At 44.2% G+C, this 19,883-nt stretch overlaps 1 protein-coding gene across 1 annotated transcript; it reads right to left on the bottom strand.

Moving 5' to 3' along the window:
* Positions 1-65: 65 nt before the first annotated feature.
* Positions 66-16,325, bottom strand: comp (cartilage oligomeric matrix protein). The gene is made up of 19 exons (XM_020933382.2): positions 16,257-16,325; positions 13,451-13,524; positions 13,032-13,083; positions 12,786-12,934; positions 12,227-12,364; positions 12,078-12,155; positions 10,680-10,832; positions 9,409-9,513; positions 8,919-9,026; positions 8,587-8,746; positions 8,383-8,501; positions 8,053-8,105; positions 7,786-7,979; positions 7,454-7,632; positions 7,320-7,368; positions 6,552-6,748; positions 1,335-1,507; positions 1,003-1,142; positions 66-351 (listed from the first exon to the last, which is right to left on the bottom strand). Exons 1-19 carry the CDS (start codon positions 16,321-16,323, stop codon positions 293-295), a joined length of 2,247 nt encoding a protein of 748 aa, XP_020789041.1. The 5' UTR covers positions 16,324-16,325; the 3' UTR covers positions 66-292.
* Between the last annotated feature and the right edge of the window lie 3,558 nt (positions 16,326-19,883).

The following is a 19,883-nucleotide window of genomic DNA, read 5'->3' as shown; positions in this document are numbered from 1 at the left end:
AGTTTTACTCAAACATGACATGTGACTGAAACAAAACAAAACTGGTTAATAAGGATTTCAACATGTTTTATCAAAATTCACATTTATTCACGTAACAATTTCTACAAAATACATTGTTGTTCAGAGCATTTAACATAGAAACAGCTTATACACAACTTATAACGTATTGTACAAATAAGACATATATTGATTCAAATCTTTTCTCAGCACACATATTATTACATTTTAAGACATTACGTTTGGACCCTTGTCTCCTCCACAGCCCTGTTCACATCAGAGCAGGTCGCAGGTCTCAGACGGCGAGCCTCACCTGCTGTGCTCTGTACGTGTCAAAGTCCAGAGGGAGAGTGTCTGCAAACAAACGGGAAAACACTCAGACACAGATTTCAGGTGCCTCAGTATCTGCAGCACAATATTTAGTGATTATTTTAACGAAACATTGACACACTTTTCTTATAAAATGGATTCACGAGCAAAACCACTCACTTTAAGATCATTGTATTTATTCATTAGGAACTGTGCGTGTGTTCATTAAAGCTCATTTATATTTAAGTAACAAACTTTTCTACATTAAAAAGCTAAAGTTAGTCTCACAGCTGCCCTGGGGCAAATTGGCAGAGATGTGGCTGCAATTCTGACCAAAAAAAAATCATCACAGACAACTGCCTGCCAATCTGTGCCAAGAGCATCTCAGATAACCATCAAAGACACATCACATTTACTCTGGCGTTGTGAGTGCCTTGCTCAAGGACAAAATGAGAGAATGAACTGCCACCAACTTTTTTGTTACTTTTCAGTTTTGAACAATAGCACAACAACAGTGTGCAATGCCAGTAGCAGGAATGGAACTACCAAACTACAGTTGAGTGGGAGAATATTTCTATTGATGTCACAGTTCCAACTCAGGCATACTCCAATATTTTTCCCCTAGTTTTAAGAATAATAATAGTTTTTTTACATATTGTGTTGTGTGTGTGAGTGTGTGTGTCTGTGTGTACTCACCATTGCAGCGGTACCGGAGGTTGGCCCAGATGATGTTTTCCTGAGAGAAGCAGAAGACTCCGAGTCGGCCTCCTCTCATCGTGGCATCGATAATGACCCCAGTGTCTGCCACCATCTGAGTGCCCTCATAGAAACGCACCCTGGGCACAGCAGCACAGAAACAATACACAACAGAGGTGAGCAAACCACACAGACGGCACAATGTTAAGAGTTTATAGACAAATATTTAACCAGCTACACCTACAGTAGGATTAGCCAACACTTACAATCTGATACATCTAAGTGCGACCATGAATGATTTTATTGATAGTGAGTGATGTGTAAGTGAACACCTGATGTATCCGTCGGCCGGTCGGTGCTGGAGGAACCACTTGTATGAGGTCTTGTCCTTCCAGCCCACGTTGCGAGCGTCTTTCCATAGCAGTTTGACCTGGTCTGAGGTGTCTCCCGTGTGCCACAGAGCGTTCCTCAGGTTCTCCCCAGGGCCAGTGCTCGACTTCACCGCCTTTTCAACAACAAGAAACGAGAAGGTGAAAATGAATGGTATTTTGTTTATTAACCTCAATGTGTGATACTACTGCAATATTGTGGATGGTTCATAGTGTCATCTAATATTGTAGAGAGAACTTCGCACATCAATTACTTGAGATGGGTGCGTTGGAGGAGAGGGAGCAGCTCAAGAACATGGAGAAAAATCCTGCACACCATCTTACTTGCAAATTGTGAGATTTATTCGGACAAATCGTGCAACGTTTCAGCACTAGGCCAACACCTGTTTGCCTGACCAAAGCCTAGTGCCAAAACGTTGCACAATTTGTCCGAATAAATCTCACAATTTGCAAGCAAGACGGTGTGTGGGATTTTTCTCCATGTCATCTAATATTGTAAAATGTAATACAATATGATATTACCAAATTATGAATCTTATGAAAACCCAAACACAGTCGATGAAGTTTAGAGCTCAGGATTCAACCTAAGGCAGTCATAAATCTGCAGTTATCTTTATAATATTGCCAATATCCATCCATCCATCCATTTTCGTCCGCTTATCCGGGGCCGGGTCGCAGGGGCAGCAGCCTAAGCAGGGACTCCCAGACTTCCTTCACCCCAGACACATCCTCCAGCTCCTCCGGGGGGACCCCGAGGCGTTCCCAGGCCAGCCGAGAGACATAGTCCCTCCAGCGTGTCCTGGGTCTTCCCCGGGGCCTCCTCCCGGTGGGACATGCCCAGAACACCTCTTGAGGGAGGCGCCCAGGAGACATCCGGAACAGATGCCCGAGCCACCTCAACTGGCTCCTCTCGACGTGGAGGAGCAGCGGCTCTACTCCGAGCTCCTCCCGTGTGACTGAGCTCCTCACCCTATCTCTAAGGGAGCGCCCAGCCACCCTGCAGAGGAAACCCATTTCAAGCGCTTGTATCCGCGATCTCGTCTTTTCGGTCACTACCCAGAGCTCATGACCATAGGTGAGAGTAGGAACGAAGACTGACCGGTAAATCGAGAGCTTCGCCTTTCGGCTCAGCTCTCTCTTCACCACAATGGTCCGATACAGCGACCGCATCACTGCCGAAGCTGCACCGATCCGCCTGTCAATCTCACGTTCCGTCCTTCCCTCACTCGTGAACAAGACCCCGAGATACTTGAACTCCTCCACTTGAGGCAAAGACTCCCCACCCACCCGGAGAGGGCAAGCCACCTTTTTCCGGTCGAGAACCATGGCCTCAGACTTAGAAGAGCTGATCTTCATCCCAGCCGCTTCACACTCAGCTGCAAACCGCCCCAGTGCACATTGCAGGTCCTGGTTCGATGAAGCCAACAAGACAACATCATCCGCAAACAGCAGAGATGAAATCCTGTGGTCCCCAAACCGGACCCCCTCCGGCCCCTGACTGCGCCTAGAAATTCTGTCCATAAACACAATGAACAGAACCGGTGACAAAGGGGAGCCCTGGCGGAGTCCAACATGCACCGGGAACAGGTCTGACTTACTGCCGGCAATGCGAACACAGCTCCTGCTCCGGTCATACAGGGATCGGACAGCCCTTAGCAAAGGGCCCCGGACCCCATACTCCCAGAGCACCCCCCACAGGACACCACGAGGGACACGGTCGAATGCCTTCTCCAAGTCCACAAAGCACATGTGGACTGGTTGGGCAAACTCCCATGAACCCTCGAGCACCGATGGAGAGTGTAGAGCTGGTCCAGTGTTCCACGGCCAGGACGAAAACCACACTGCTCTTCCTGGATCTGAGGTTCGACTATCGGCCGGATTCTCCTCTCCAGTACCCTGGCATAGACCTTACCGGGAAGGCTGAGGAGTGTGATCCCCCTATAGTTGGAGCACACCCTCCGGTCCTCCTTCTTATACAGAGGGACCACCACCCCGGTTTGCCAGTCCAGAGGTACTGTTCCTGACCGCCACGCGATGTTGAAGAGGCGTGTCAGCCAAGACAGCCCCACAACATCCAGAGACTTAAGGTACTCAGGACGGATCTCATCCAACCCCGGAGCCTTGCCACCAAGGAGCTTTCCAATCCGTGTATCATTCGTTCATTCGTTTTTCAATATAAAACCAAAAATAAGAAAACGAAAAAACAACAGTTTTCTTCGTTATTTGTCTCCAAAACCAAAATGAAAAACGGATAACGATTCGTTTTTTCTGTTTTCGATTTTGTGTTTAAATGAAGAATGGAAAAACTCAGAGCGGGACTGAGACCGGGACCAGACCGGGACCAGAGCGGGACTGAAACCGGGACCAGAGCGGGACCGAGACCGGGACTGAGTCTCAGTAGCGCTCTGGTCCCGGTCTGGTCCCGGACCTGGTCCATCTGAACCAAAAGCTCTTAGTTCGGTTCGTTTTCGTTGGGGTGAAAGCGTCAGTCAGAGGCTCTGCACCACCTCGGAATCAACCGCGGTTCTTGATCGCGGAGGACCAGAGCAGCTCGGTCTGGTCTCGGACCTGGATCCGTCCTGATTCAGTCCGTATGCGGTGAGACTGGGACCAGACCGGGACCAGAGCGGGCCTGAGACCGAGATCGAGACAAGACCAGGACCAGACCGGGACCAGACCGGAGGCTCAGAGCCCACGGCAGGACCGGAGCTCGAAGCTGAGGCTCGGACCCCGTGGAGGCTCGGAGTCAAAGCTCGGAGTCCGGTCTGGTCCCGCTCTGGTCCCGCTCTGGTCCCGGTCTCAGTCCCGCTCTGGTCTCGGTCTGGTCTCGGACCTGGGTCAGTCCTAGTTCAGTCCGTACGCGGTGCAAAAGTTCGGCATCGCAGTCACGGAAGTCACGTAAACGGGAAACGGCCGTTATCCGTTTTTTCCATTCTTCATTTAAACACAAAATCGAAAACTGAAAAAACGAATCGTTATCCGTTTTTTCATTTTGGTTTTGGAGACAAATAACGAAGAAACTGTAGTTTTTTCGTTTTCTTATTTTTGGTTTTATATTGAAAAACGAATGAACGAATGATACACGGATTCTTTCCAACCACCTCAGTGACTTCAGCCTGGGTGATGGATGAGTCCGCCTCCGAGTCCCCAGCCTCGGCCTCCTCCTCGGAAGACGTCACGTCTTCCGAGGAGGGATGAAGGTGGGATTGAGGAGATCCTCAAAGTATTCCTTCCACCGCCGGACAATGTCCCCAGTCGAGGTCAGCAGCTCTCCCCCCGCACTGTAAACAGTGTTGGCGAAGAACTTCTTCCCCCTCCTGAGGCGCCGGACGGTTTGTCAGAATATCTTTGAGGCCGTCCGATAGTCCTTCTCCATGGCCTCCCCGAACTCCTCCTAGCTCAGAGTTTTTGCCTCCGCAACCGCACGGGCTGCAGCACGCTTGGCCCGCCGGTACCAGTCAGCTGCTTCAGGAGTCCCCCGAGCCAGCAAGGCCCGATAGGACTCCTTCTTCAGCTTGACTGTATCCTTTACTTCCGGTGTCCACCACCGGGTTCGGGGATTGCCGCCGCGACAGGCACCACACACCTTACGCCCACAGCTCCAAGCAGCCGCATCGACAATAGAGGCCGAGAATGAAGCCCACACGGACTCCATATCTCCAGCCTCCCCCCGAATTTTGGAAGAAGTCCTCCCGGAGGTGCGAGTTGAAGGTCCCTCTGACAGAGGGCTCCGCCAGACGTTCCCAACCGACCCTCACTACACGCTTGGGGCCTGCCAGGTCTTTCCGGCTTCCTCCTCCGCCAGCGAACCCAACTCACAACCAGGTGGTGATCGGTTGACAGCTCAGCCCCTCTCTTCACCCGAGTGTCCAAGACACGCGGCCGGAGATCGGATGACACGACTACAAGGTCGATCATCGACCTCCGGCCTAGAGTGTCCTGGTGCCACGTGCACTTATGGACACCCTTGTGCTCGAACATGGTGTTTGTTATGGACAAACTGTGACTAGCACAGAAGTCCAATAACAAAACACAGCTCGGGTTCAGATCGGGGAGGCCGTTCCTCCCAATCACCCCTCTCCAAGTGTCACTGTCGTTGCCCACGTGACGTTGAAGTCCCCCAGGAGAACAACGGAGTCCCTGGTCGGTGCACTGTCTAGTACCCCTCCCAAGGACTCCAAGAAGGCCGGGTACTCTGCACTGCTGTTCGGCCCGTAGGCCGACACCACAGTGAGAGACCTGTCCCCGACCCGAAGGCGCAGGGACGCGACCCTCTCGTTCACCGGGGTGAACTCCAACACACAGCAGCTGAGCTGTGGGGCAATGAGCAGGCCCACACCAGCCCGCCGCCGCTCCCCGCGGCCAACGCCAGAGAAATGGAGAGTCCAGCCCCTCTCAAGGAGTTGGGTTCCAGAGCCCAAACTGTGCGTGGAGGTGAGGCCGACTATATCTAGTCGGTAACGCTCAACCTCCCGCACAAGCTCAGGCTCCTTCCCCCCCAGCGAGGTGACATTCCATGTCCCCAGAGCTAGTCTCCATGTCCGGAGATCCGGTCGTCGAGGCCCCCGCCGTCGACTGCCGCCCAGATCTCTCTGCACCGGCCCCATATGGATCCTCCCGCGGGTGGTGGGCCCACATGAGGACGGCCCCACGTCACTCCTTTGGGCTAAGCCCGGCCGGGCCCCGTGGGGGAAGGCCCGGCCACCAGGCGCTCGCTGACGAGCACCCACCCCAGGCCTGGCTCCAGGGTGAGGCCCCAGTGACGCCAATCCGGGCGACGTAACTGGCCTCTGTGTTGCACTCATCATAAGGGGCTTCTGAACCGTTCTTCGTCTGACCCGTCTCCCCGGACCTGTTTGCCTTGGGTGACCCTACGAGGGGCATGAAGCCCCCGACAACATAGCTCCCGGGATCATTTGGGCACTCAAACCCCTCCACCACGATAAGGTGACGGTTCAAGGAGGGGGCTTTGCCAATATCAGGTTATGTAAACACTCATACAAGTGATAGAACTAGACCTTTGTGTTTTAGGTTGATGGAGAAGAGCAGCACTGAAAGTAGACCTATCCAAACTCGAATCAAGTGGGATGCTCTAATAATAATACCTTTTAATAAAATATTTGAATAGTAGAAAATCTGAGTATCTCTATGATGTTTTACCTTGAGTTGGATTCCTGGTTCGGCCACAGCTCTGAAGGGGTTGGCCTGCCAGTAGATCTGCTCCACCTGCTTCCACATCACCACGTAGAAACTGGAGCTGTCCTGGTACCCGAAGATAAACCCGGCGTAGTCATCGTCTGTGACCGTATTTACATGAAACGTGCCTTCAAAGTCCACACCACTGAACGCTGTGTAACCTGGACACAAGAGGAGAGGAGGAACACTCAGAAATATCAGTGTTTAGTCCTGGTTTGATCCTGGTTTAGTCCGGTGAAGTTCCCGTTTAACTGGTCACTGGTGGATCCCACATTTGAAGTAATGTGTGCGTGTGCAATGCAAATGCAGCCTTAAAAGCACCAATGATGTGGCCTTTCATATTAACCATATTTTATTTAAAGCAACCAAAGGAAGTATTATTGAGTTAATGGGCACAGTCATTAATGAGAACAACAAAGTTTCACATGTGCAATAACAAAAAAAATCCTGAAATGACTTGATACTATCTCGGAATGTTGTGATACAAAAGCTACTAGAGTTTCTTGACACTTTAGCCAAATGGACACTGTTGAAAGTTAACAGAAAACAGTAAAAAATATTTTTAAATTTTTAAGCAATTCTGGGGGAAAACTCCTACACCCCCTGAATGTAACCTAATATGATATGTCATTGAACCATTGGGAATCCTTGAGTAAAAGAGCTGACAATGTTATGGTTTTAGCTAACAAATTATACTTGATACAAAATGTTGGAAAATGAAATTCCCCTTACCAACAGCCAATCCAGGATCACTGTTCATCGTCTGTACAATCTCTCTTCCCTGTATAAAACAACAGATACGTTTTAGACTATAGTTTAAATGTAACGTTTTTAAATGGCTGAACCTTAAGTATCTTATGCAGTACCTGGTTGAGTACGACCCAGTTGGGGTCTATCTGAGCGTCTCCCTCTGGGTCCAGTACCACGGTCTGATATTCTCTGAAGTCTGTGAGAGTGACCTCTGCATTCTCTGGGCACGCGTCCACTATGTCTATGATGGTGTCATTATCAAAGTCCTTCTCACACACATTCCCCACTCCATCACCTAAAAACAAGGGACAGGATCAGAGGTTGAATATTTTTTACTTACTTGTCAAGATCTAGAACCCACAGACAACCCATCTAGACATATGAGAGCAAGTTGAAGCCCATGAGAACCCAAGATCAATATTGAAATGCTATGTGTTCAGGGCCATACCGTCTGTGTCCTCCTGTAGAGGGTTGGGCACCAGTCTGCAGTTGTCTGGTCCTGGATGCAGGAGATCGGGGATGCCGTCATTATCATCATCATCGTCACACTCGTCTCCTTTTCCGTCTTTATCTGTGTCCAACTGGGAGCTGTTTATCACTGCGGGGCAGTTATCATTGGAGTCCTGGTGCCCATCTCCATCACTGTAGAGAGCACACAGGATTCAGTGAGTACAAAATAGTATATGTAAGTCAGTGTAGATCAGATGTACTGTACCTGTCCTTGTTTGTGTCACAAGGGTCTCCTATCAAGTCATTGTCAGCATCAGTCTAAAAGACAAAGATCGGGTTAAGTGTGAGGTACTACACAGTCCTGTAAAAAAGATGTTTAAAAGAAAGTGACACATCTAAAATCCAGATACAGAGAGAGCATGAACATTTCTCATGTACATCATCACACCTCTGTACCTATTATGATCTTATCATGTGTTAACCTTTTGTTTTGTTTTTAGCTTTCAGTGAGCCAGAGACTGATAATGTGTAGAACTCAGCATGTGCTACAATACTCTCCATCTCTCTTATTAATGTTGGTCAGCAGTTTTTTGACCTGTTCAGGGTTAGGGACATAAGGACAGCTGTCACAGGCGTCTCCCACTTTGTCTCCGTCTCGATCCTTCTGGTCTTTGTTTGGGACTCTTTTGCAGTTGTCCAGGTGATTAGGGATTCCTGAAGTTGAAAACAGAAGTGAAACATCATGACACATTTGATATATGATATATAAATCATAGAATAGACTTTATGATGCACAGACCGTCTCCGTCGATGTCCTCGTCACACTCGTCTCCATACTTGTCCACATCTGTGTCCTTCTGATCGTTGTTCTTGATGGCACGACAGTTGTCACAGGCGTCTCCAAAGTCGTCCTCATCAATGTTCCTCTGGTCCACGTTTGGTACCAGCACACAGTTATCCTGCATATAGAGAATAGATTTACAATGAAATTTCATCTCTTGTACCCCTGAAAGTGCAGAGGTTGGTAGGTCAGCCAAAAAGTTTACTAAAAGCCTGACTGAGTAATATTTAAAGTCAAAGCCATACATTGGAACATTTTAGGCATGGAAATCCATGCCTCTGTGGTTGTACCTGTGTGTTGAGGATTCCATCTCCATCTGCGTCCTCATCACAGGCGTCTCCGATCCCGTCTCTGTCTGCGTCCTCTTGTCCAGAGTTTGGCACCGTCAGACAGTTGTCCTGGAAAGACCATAAATATTCCATTTAATACATTTTCTTTGCACCCTACTGCATCCAATACATAACATTACTTGCAAATAGCTTTTGACTTCCCAAAATCCGTTACCTGCTTGTTTCCATATAGATGTTATTACGTTGCTTGGAATGCTTCAGAATATAGCATTTAACTTGTTTGTCTTCATGAAAACAAGCAGTTTATTCAATAGTTTATACAGTGTCGAGGTATTTTTGAGCAATAAAAACACTTGTAATTGAACATGCAAAACAGATACATGCATTAATTCCATACTGTGGAACATTCCAGGCAATGCAATAACATCTCCATGAAGAATAATAATTTAAAATAATCTATCTCCAGTTTACTTTAGCAGAGAGCTCTCACCTTGTTGCAGTTCTTCTCTGGACAGGCCAGTTTCTCATCGGGGAATCCATCGATGTCGATATCAGGACCACAGAGGTATCCGTTCCCAGCCCAGCCCACCCCACACTGAGAAAATGAAGCGTGAAAGAAAAAACTGAAAAAAACAGGATTATGGAGTGAAGAGGGGTCTGATGTTCCAGTCTCACAGATAAGTGCTACAGCAGACACTCACACAGCTCCACACCAGAGCGCAAAAGTCAATATTTCAAAGAGCTGCTTATGAAATGATGGAGACTTTAGGCTTGGAACTGTCATCCACAGTAACATGTGTTCAAGTGAAGTTACACTATTAGAAAGGACCATTGAGACTGCAAATATGTTCAGCTGCAATGGGCTAGAATAGTCAGTCAATATTAAACCATTAAAAGGATTATCCGCACTTGTCAGATTTATAGTTCCTGTGGTTTTGAAGAGGATAGCAACAAATAAATAAATAAAACTGCAATAAACAGTCATTCTTAATCCTTATGGTGACCTGAAATGATAAGCCTACAGCATCAAAATGTTATTGGAAATACTGGGAGGTTTAGCTGAAAACAGCTGCAGTAGCTCAGTTAGTAGAGTGTTTGTCCACTGATCTTGACAGTTTGAATCCTGCTCTTGACATGAAACATCTCTGGTTGAGTGGTCAGATCCACTGACCCACAGGTTGGCAGTGCAATTTTAGCTCCCACAGATTAATGGTGTCGTTGTGTCCTTGGGCAACACACTTAACCCACTTTGCTCCTAGTGTCATAAACTGGTGTATGAGTGTGTCTGTGGAAAAGCCCTATAGAAAAATGTAAAGAGAGAGAAAACAATGCTGGCAGAGGACATAAAGTGACATGGCCGTGTTGCCATAAATTAACAATAAAAACTAAATATTTTCTCCAAAGAAATACTAATTAAAAAAGAAATGTGAACAGTGTAGTTCTGTTCTGTTTTGGTCTATGATGATTAAAACAATAATAATAGGTACTGAAAAAAGTACAATTCAGGAATTGATACCAAAAATAAAATGATATTAGATAAAATAAGATAAGAGAACCTTTTTTGTCCCACAATGGTAAAATCCCAGTGTTGCAATGCACACTTTAAGAACAGCAAGTGAATTTACTATCTACTATATTTATTATCCTCCATTTGAAATTCTGACTTTGAATATGAGGATACAGATGCAATTTCATATAAAAATCTGAATAGAAATGCATAATTCTGTGAGATCCATCATGTTTAGTCATGTGTATTCTGACCTGGCACTCGATGGTGCCCTCTCGGTGCACGATACACTCTGCACTGGCGTGGCACGGGTTGGGTTGGCCGTTCCCACAGGCGCGCTCAGGTTTACACCCCCTCCTCTGGTCCCCGATGTATCCAGTTATACAGGGACCACACCTGTACGAGCCCTAACACACACACACACACATATAAATACACACACACACATAAGACACTTTGATTTTAAAACTTTTAAGTCGAGCTCATGAATTAAAAAAAATACTCAATGAAATCAATGTGGTAGTTAAAGGTGCACTGCACATCTTTTCTGGCTCCACTCCTTGCTTGTTTCCCTGGAGATGTTATTGCTTTGCCTGGAATGTTCCATGGTATGACATTAAACACATCCCTCTAACATTTATTCATGCGTTACTATTGCTCAAAAATACAGTAATTCCTTCTGTGAACAGGGGTGACTCTCCACAGATCTGAACTGCAATGTAGCGTAGTGTTGTAACCTGCTTGCCTCCCTTGTGTTAGATAGTTTAATCTATACTGTGGAACTTTCTAGACAAAGCAGTAACATTTCCATGGAGACAAGCAGGTGGCAGACCCTCCACTAGAAATGTTCCACAGTGCACCTTTAAGTTTTAGCTCAAAAGGAAAAGGACAGACAGGAGCACTGAACATTTATGGAAAAGTCTGTGGTGAATTCTGATTTTTCTCAGAAGTATTGCGATTTATGTTTTAATAATAAGATTCCTCTCCAAGTTTACTTTTTAAACTCGTCCAAGAGCAATAACATTTGTGAGAACATATTTGAACTGGTAAACTAATTTAAGAGTCCCATGCATTTCAGAAGATTTTAACAACTAACAACAGAGTAAGCAGCTGGTTTTAAGTGTCAGAAATAGTTTGCTGTTTGTAAAGGGAGTGTTGAATTGTTATTTCTGAATAGAATTTCATATGTGTGACCTGTCTGTGTCCCCAAATACACACATTGATTTAATCTTAATTACAAAAACGTTGGTGATGTTGTTGATGCTGTGTGTTAGTGCTTTGTTTCTAAACCTATGTTCTGATCCAAAAGCAGATTGTGTCTTTTCTTTGTGTTGTTACTTCCTATCAATAAAACCTAGAATACCTCTCTCTCATCTGAACGGTCACTACCTAAACCCCAGCCCCTGCACCAATCATGAATCAGTGCTAGTGCAGCCTCTGCAGCTCAGAGGGAATTCTGGAGGTTCTGAGCTTTCACGTGAGGCATGGTCTGTCCATATACTGAGAACGAGAGACACTTGTATGTGTCCTCTAACTGCAGATTAAGACTCACTTGTGATTACAGGGCAGTTGTGATTGTTAGTTGACTTTTAACAGGAACTTACTATAATATTTTGTATTTATCAGATATTTCTCAACCATATCAAACTCACAGGTGTGTTGAGGCAGACAGAGTTCTCCACACAGCCGCCTTTGTTTGGAGCCTCACACTCATTGATGTCAGTGCAGACCTGAGCACAAAGCACAGTGGGTTAGTGTTAGGGTTGGGTCATTAATTAATGAACTTGTGTTGTATACTGACCTGTTTGTTGGCTCTTGCATAGGCCAGACCCACCCCCTGCACCTGTTTGCCAGTGAACCCCGCGGGACACGAGCCACAGCGGAACCCTGGAGCTGTGTTTATGCAGCGCACGCCCATGTGACAGGGCATCACCGTGCACTGAGGGGAGGACAGGGGAGTGAGGTTAGATCACATCCACATATTAGACCATGTACTTGGACATATACTTGGAATGTGCTTTATAGATCTAACAAAGCCTGAAAGCTCTATACTCTAGGTTACTATTGTGGTCGCAGCTGCTCTGGGGCAGAATGATGGAAGCAACGCTGCCAACCTGACAATCAGACCAACACTCACGCATACACAACACTCATTACATTTATGCCAGGCAATATGGGTGAAGTGTCTTGTCTAAGACACAACAGTTTTGGCCCATCCAAGTACTAACCCTGCCTAGTCCTGCTTAACTTTGATGAGATCAGGGTTTGACAGGGACGTTTGGCCACACATTTACCAATAAAACTAAGTAACATTTAGAACCTAAAGACCATATTCTGTGTAATATCTAAAGTGTGTGTACCTCATCGATGTCAGTGCAGTGGGTGCCATTGCCCTCCGTGCCCTCAGGACAGGGCCCACACTTGATCCCGTCCACTGTCTCTTTACACTGCACCCCGGGGTGACAGGGGTTAGGATCACAGGACGGGCGCGGCTGGTGACCTCCCATTCCTCACACAAAGAAATGTTACTTAGGATAGCGTAACATTTTATGTTTAGCAAAGTTGGACCTTTAAATATAGATATTCAAAAATATGGCCAAACTCACCACATGCTTCACACTCCATCACAGTGTTCTTCAGGAAAACGATTTCTTTTATCTGAAATATAAGAATCAGATTCATTATGTTTTCATAATTACAAATGAAAACTGGCACATTGAACTTTACTTCATCTAATTAATTCAACTTCAGTTCCAGCTCCATTGATTCTTGTCGCCCCTCTCTCTGTAACTGCTGCTGTCGTCATTTTGGTCTTAAAATGTTCATATTAGCCCTCTCTATATGATCCTGGTGTTTTTATCACTATTTTGTCTGTAAAAAAAATACCTCTTCTTAATAAGTAACTTGGCTCCAGATTCACTCCTGTAACTGCTAGCCTTGATGAGCTTTATTTGATTGGAGCCGAAAGCTATGGGTGACATCACATTTCCTTAGTCGACTTCTTTACACAGTGTGTTGCACTTACCTGTTCTTTTAGCAGCTCCTTGATCTCAGTCAGTGCCAGGTTTGTCATTTTGATCTGATTAATAATTTCTCCATCTGAAAAATACGTCATTATATCAGTGAGCTAATGCTGTAACTGAACAACTGTAACTGTGTAGCCCCACGGAAGACTGGGTCTCATGCAAAGACAAATTATTTGACAGGGACAATTAAATTTACTTTAACCGTCTTAAGTATAGGCACTTAACTTGTATAGATCTAGCTATAGCTACAAAGATCCCAATTCCATCATAATTCCAATTTATATCTTGCATTTATTCAGTTACATGCATTTTTATTGTCAGGGGCTTGCCACCTGCTTATTTATATACACTGAAAGAGAGAGGTTTAATGCCATACTGTGTTAGCCTGATTCTTCTGCCGGTTTCACTTCATGGAAACTGTCTTTGGATTCATTCACTCAATAGTAGGCGGGTACTTTTTTAAAATTTAACTAAACTCTGCTATTTGGTCGTGACGTATGTAATGCGCCAAATCCCGTAGGAAGAAGGGCAATAACGTCTTTCCCCTTGATAAAATTCACCAAACATTCTCTTTGTTCCGATGTTAAATCCTCGATCTCAGGAATCGTTGCCAACACAGAATGTATGTCTTCATCTACATCCACCTCGACTGCTTTGTTTACTGTTGCATTGCACCACAAAAGGGACCAGACAGGCGCTTGAGTTTCATGTCATGGCTTCACAGCTCTTCACTGATTGGCTGGTGCGCGGTCTACAACTTCCGGGATTCTTACAAAGCGTCTAGTGTTTTCTGATTCCTGACCTAGTCGCTGGAGAGAAATGAAATTGAGCGGAGGCACTAGGTGGCGCCAGCGTGAATAATACTGTGAAACATTCCAGCCTAAACAATAATATCTCCATGGAGACAGGCTGGGAGCAGACTCTCCCTCTCCCTGCACAGTTACATAGCCCTTCAATGATCCTTTCTATAGTGCATTCATACAGAAGTCACATTTATGATCCTTGTAGTTTTTGCAGAATCTCAGCTCTGTGTGAAGGAGCAGCTTTCTGTAAACTGCGGTTTGGAGTCTGTTTCTGCTCCTCTGTCTTCACTCGGGCCCCTCTGTGCCTATAGGGCCCCAGAGTAAGACCATATATACGAGTATAGTAGTAAATGAATGAGAGTGGGAGTCAGTTTATTGAACATGATCTGAGGTGAGGAGGTGCTCGGTCAAAGCAAAGGCCTTTACTACACACCCACACACTCATTCTACACTACCACTACTGCACAATACATTCACTCACACACACTAACCAGGGGTTAAAACTATATTTACAACTAAAAAATAATAATAATAATAATAAAAGCCCTTTATTTTTTATTTATTTTTTATTTTTTTTGCATGCTTTAAAGGTCCTATATTTCACAAAATTAACTGTGGTGATCTTTTAGCCATATCAAAAACAGACCTGGAGTTGTGTTTTGTTTCACTCACACATGTTTGAGTAACCCCGGTTTATTAGTCTGTCTACATCTCCAAAGTGTGTTTTCCATTTGAGAAAAGAACACAGCCTAAATATGCACGTGTGAATGAGAGAAAACACAACTACAGGTATGTTTGTGATCAGAACAGAACAGAAGAACAGATCAGAAAATAGCATAATATGGGCCCGTTAATCTTTCAGTGCAAATGTACTTCCTCTCTGCAGATTCAGAATAGAGACTGACTACCAGTTGAAAGTTCTTGAGCTTAAAAATAACTTCCCATGAATACTTTGCTGCTTTAGTTGGATGAATTTGAACAGCCAAGAGTCAGAAAGTGTCCAAGTGAATCCAGGTATGAATGTTCTCACTGGGGGTACAAAACCATCAAAGCCCACTGCTCCTCGGCCAAGTTTCTCCTCTCCTACCTTCTCACCCCCTTCACACCTCTTCTCTCTCCCTTTCTTCCTCTCTCTCTCCAATCTCCTCACTCTGTTGCTCTCACAGTCTCTCCTCCTTTTCTCATATCTCTCTACTCATCCGTCTCTCCCCCTTTGTCCCATGCTCTCTCACCTTGCCCTTACCTCTGTCTTCCCTTCTCTTCTCTCTCTCTTTCATATATTGCATATGCTCTCTCCTCTCCCCCTTCTGCTGTTGGCGTTTTTCAGGAAATGTGTTTCTGTCATTATGCTGCTGGTGTTTACCTCATGGTCTCTAAAGCACATGACAAGATGCACACGTAAATCACATCCTCACTTCTGTAGGGCTTTCACAGCTGTTCTGGACTGAGGAAAATAGTTGGTAGATTGGCATAGTCGCATAACTAGTCATGTCAGGATCCAGTGATGAAACACATACTTCATGGTAGGACTGACTAAAAATCAATGCAAAAATTAAAGCTGCATTTCAATACCTATATCAGAATTAGTACATAATAATACTTTCTATTTCTATAGCACTTTTCAGGACACTCAAAAACTCTAAAATGCGGTAAATCACTAAGACTGGGTTTACAGGTCAAAACTGTTTCTTCATTACATTACATTACACACTTAGCCAGTTAAATATATTTGTGTCAGACATTTCACAGATCCTCCAAAATAATTTTTCAGATAAAAAAAACTACAACAATAAATTAATAAACAAAAACGAGGTGAAGCCCCTCAAGTATCTCAACAAAATGTAAATTAAAAAAATAAACTACCAAAGCAAACATGGTTTAAAGTCAGCCTGAACATCACTGCTAAAATAACATGACTTAAACTAAAAAACACACCTTCAAATCATCATTTCAATGTTTGAATACAAATGTAATAAAAAGTTCAAATTGTTGTGTCTCTCACCTCTCTGTCCCAGGACCCCACGTTGAGGGACGCTCAGAGCCCAGACCAGGAGCAGAACGTGCAGCATGTTCAGTCCAGACAGCAGCTTCCTCCAGAAAGTGCCCCTGAGCTGTTATATACCCCCTGTCTCTCCTCCTCTCCCCCCTCTCAATGTACCCCTGCACTGCCCCTTTATAACCCTCTCCTCCTCTTCCTCCTCCTCCTCTTCTTCCTTTTCTTCTTCCTCCTCCTTCTCTTCTTCCCTTTGGATCAGTTCCCTGAAATCCCTCGAACCACAAACTTCTACAAGTGAATGAGACATTGCACAACACAGAAGTGAGAACGGCCTACACAACAGTTTTACGATTCTTGGACTTTCAAGTCCAGGAAACATTTTATACTTGTTTATTATTATAGTGTGCTCAAATGGAGCTTCCCTGTTCTTTTTTAGGAACACGACTGTCCCACTATAAGAGACAGCAGACACTTCTGAAGTGACGTGTGTGTGTATTATGCTCAGTTTCTCTTTACATTTATTTCATTCTTTATTTAAACAGGAAAGCCTCACTTTGAGAGATTTTTTTTCAGTGGATCTCTGGCCCCAGAAGAGAGCCTAATGCCTAATATACCTGTTACATGTACAGGAGGAAATCTGCACAGACACGGGGACAGCATGCAGAAACGCTTAAATGCTGCTCCACCTGTGCTGCATTTGACCTTTTGGGGACTTCAAATGGTTTGGGTTATTTCACGTCACATTGGGACAATTCCCCTGTTAAGATCCCAGGGTCTGTATGAAATCTTGTTTTAACTTATATGGGCCTCAGAGTGATGAGAAATTAGGACCTCTTAGGTCAGTTGATAATTCAAAATCAGTGATTTTGAGTGGTCAAAGTCCTCCAAACGGCGCCCATAGTTGTAGTGAGTTAGATATACTGAAGCTTTTGTTGTCTGTACACAAGAGTCCAGCGCTCAGAACAACAAATGGAGGCTAGATCAGAGTCTGTGGTGGTAATCACACCAGCAGATGTGGAATGCATTCCTCACTCTCTTTTTGGTTCAGATCAGCCCCCTCTGTCCCCCAGGTCCCCCCAAAGATCTTACCCCTCTCATCCCCCTGCTCTTCCTCCTCTCCCTGTGTCATCTCCTATTCTCCCTTTCTCTCTCTATTACTCTCATCTTTCCCTCTAATCTCCCCATCTTTCCTCCCTCTCCTCTAGCCCTCCTCTCCTCCTCTCTCCCCCCCTTCTATCCTTCCTATCTATCTCCTTTTTCTCCTCCTCTCCCCTTCCAGATCCTCTTTAAGATGTCCCTCATCACGTCCTCTGATTTCGCTCAAAACATGAGTCAAAATTGCCTGGGTAGATCCTGCCTTTTCTCCTGAATCACATCTATTACAGTTAGCGCAGAGGCTGAGAGGCCAAGAGTTTTCCAGCATTTAAAAATACGTACTTTTGATTTTGAACATCAGAAATTGTACTGCTCTGAGGTAGAACTGCTGTTTTTTCATTAGCCATGAGCTTCATTTGATAGATATTTACAGTTAACCCCAAAAGGAACCATACCCCATTTGAATTTAAGTAAATTATCATATATTATTAATGGGTAAAAACATCGAGAAAACGTTGCTTTGATGTTGCATCGTGTAACTTTTCTGGTGGTCTGCTTGTCTACCTGTTTTACTTTTCTTCTGTAACAAGTATTTAAGATAAAAAACACCTTGAAAAACATATTCTTACTGTGAGCAGATTCGCCTCTTCTGATCAGCAACTTTGTCTTCTTGTATTGCTGAAGATTATTAAGTTTATGCTATACTATGGAGCATTCCAGCTGTTAAACAACCTTTTCAAATCTGTATTATATTAGATTAGGCCCTTTATCTTCCTACACTGCAAAAAGTTTGGCCAAAACTTAAAATATAAACACAAATCTATCAGAAAATGACTTAAAAGTAGTGAAATTGTCTGTCTATGCAGCAAAATCATTTTACTTGACAATTTATCTTAAAATAAACTACCTCTAGACTAGAATTAAGTCATCTCTGGTCTAGTAAGTAGATAAAAACTATCTAAAAACAAGATGAATAAGATGATATAAGTTTCCAATCTTGACCAGACAGAGTAATTTGCAGGGTAAATATGTTTTAATTCCTTTTTAGTGATACTCGAGTAGACAGATAATGCATATTTTCTGTTTAATTGGTCCAAATGTTTGAGAAAGTTCCAGCCCAGGGCCATATTGTGTGTGTTAAAGCAGACTGCAGCAGGAGCCTGTTTCCTGTGCAGAGTGAGGGGCTCAAAGGTCACATGTACAGCCGTTCTGCTAACTTCATTTAACACTTCTAAACACGGTATAACGTCCTTCAGCGGGTTTTAACTGCTTTAACTGCTGCCACATTTGAGACGTTTTAGGGTCTTGACCTTGTTTTGAACTCTGACCTCTCCGGTGACCTCACACTCTGGTGATTTAGTGTGATGTAACAGCGTGTTTGAGAAAGCGTATAGTCCATCTTTATATTTTACATGAGGTAATAACAGGTTTAAAGGTGCATCGTGTAGTAAGGATGTAACAATAATCGAAATATCGTGATATCGTGTCGTCAAAAGTCTCAAGATAATTATCGTGGACCGTCACAATATATCCAATCTCAAGTGTGTCTGCTTAAATTCATTGTTTTGGTGTAGCAACAGCTAAAAACTACATAGACCATGATCCTTTGCTCTGTTTCAGTTCAATCCACATGTTGAAATAACTGTTATGAAGCACGTTTAAGTCTTAATTATTTGGATTGTGATGAGAGAAAAGTAGCAAACTCACTTTTTTTTTTTTTTTTTTTGCCAGGTTTAGTCCTGGCTTAGCTATAACTTAGTCCTGGTTTAGGTCTGATTTAGTTATAATTTAGTCCTGATTTAGTCCTGGTTTAGTTCTGAATTAGTCATGGTTTATTCCTAGTTTGGTTATCATTTATTCCTGGTTTAGTCCTGGTTTAGTTCTGAATCAGTCATGGCTTAGTCCTAGTTTGGTTATCATTTAGTCCTGGTTTAGTCCTGGTTTAGTTCTGAATCAGTCATGGTTTAGTCCTAGTTTAGTCCCGGTTTATTTATAATTTAGTCCTGATTTAGTCCTGGTTTAGTTCTGAATTAGTCCTGGTTTAGTTCTGGTTTAGTTATAATTTAGTCCTGTTCAGGTCTGATTTAGTCCTGATTTAGTCATGGTTTAGTTCTGGTTTAGATCTGGTTTAGTCAAGGTTTAGGTCTTATTTAGTCCTGGTTTAGTCCTAGTTTAATTCTGGTTGAGTCCTGTTTTAGTTATAATTTAGTCACAGTTTAATGCTGGAGAATAATCCTGGTTTAGTTCTGCTTTCGTCCTGGAATAAGTCCTTTTTTTTTTTTTTTTTGCCTCCACAAAATATCACAATAAATATCGTACCGTGAGATGATATCGTGAGAATATCGTATCGAGAGTGTTGGATATTATATTATTACATCTCTATTGTGTAGTTTTTCTGGTAGAGGCTTCATCAAACGCTTTTAAGACCAAACCAGATCGAGCTACAGGTAAGATCTGTGGAGAGGCACCCCTGCTCACAATCAGAATTCCTGTTTTTCTTTGTATTTTGAGCTATAAAACCACTTGTAATTGAATAAA

This window comes from Boleophthalmus pectinirostris, unplaced genomic scaffold (genome assembly GCF_026225935.1).
Source record: "Boleophthalmus pectinirostris isolate CB_2022bp ecotype Guang Dong unplaced genomic scaffold, ASM2622593v1 HiC_scaffold_7, whole genome shotgun sequence".
Classification (NCBI taxonomy): domain Eukaryota; kingdom Metazoa; phylum Chordata; class Actinopteri; order Gobiiformes; family Gobiidae; genus Boleophthalmus; species Boleophthalmus pectinirostris.
Note: the sequence above shows the minus strand (reverse complement) of the source record. Positions and strands in the feature narration are given on the sequence as shown.

Bases quoted from the DNA above. Each gene is read 5' to 3' on its own strand.
- comp (XM_020933382.2), bottom strand. From the start codon at position 16,323: ATGCTGCACGTTCTGCTCCTGGTCTGGGCTCTGAGCGTCCCTCAACGT. The intron at 9,514-10,679 runs GTCAGAATACAC...TCATTTTCTCAG, and splicing joins AGGGCACCATCGAGTGCCAG to TGTGGGGTGGGCTGGGCTGG. The intron at 1,508-6,551 runs GTAAAACATCAT...GTTGTTGAAAAG, and splicing joins AACCAGGAATCCAACTCAAG to GCGGTGAAGTCGAGCACTGG.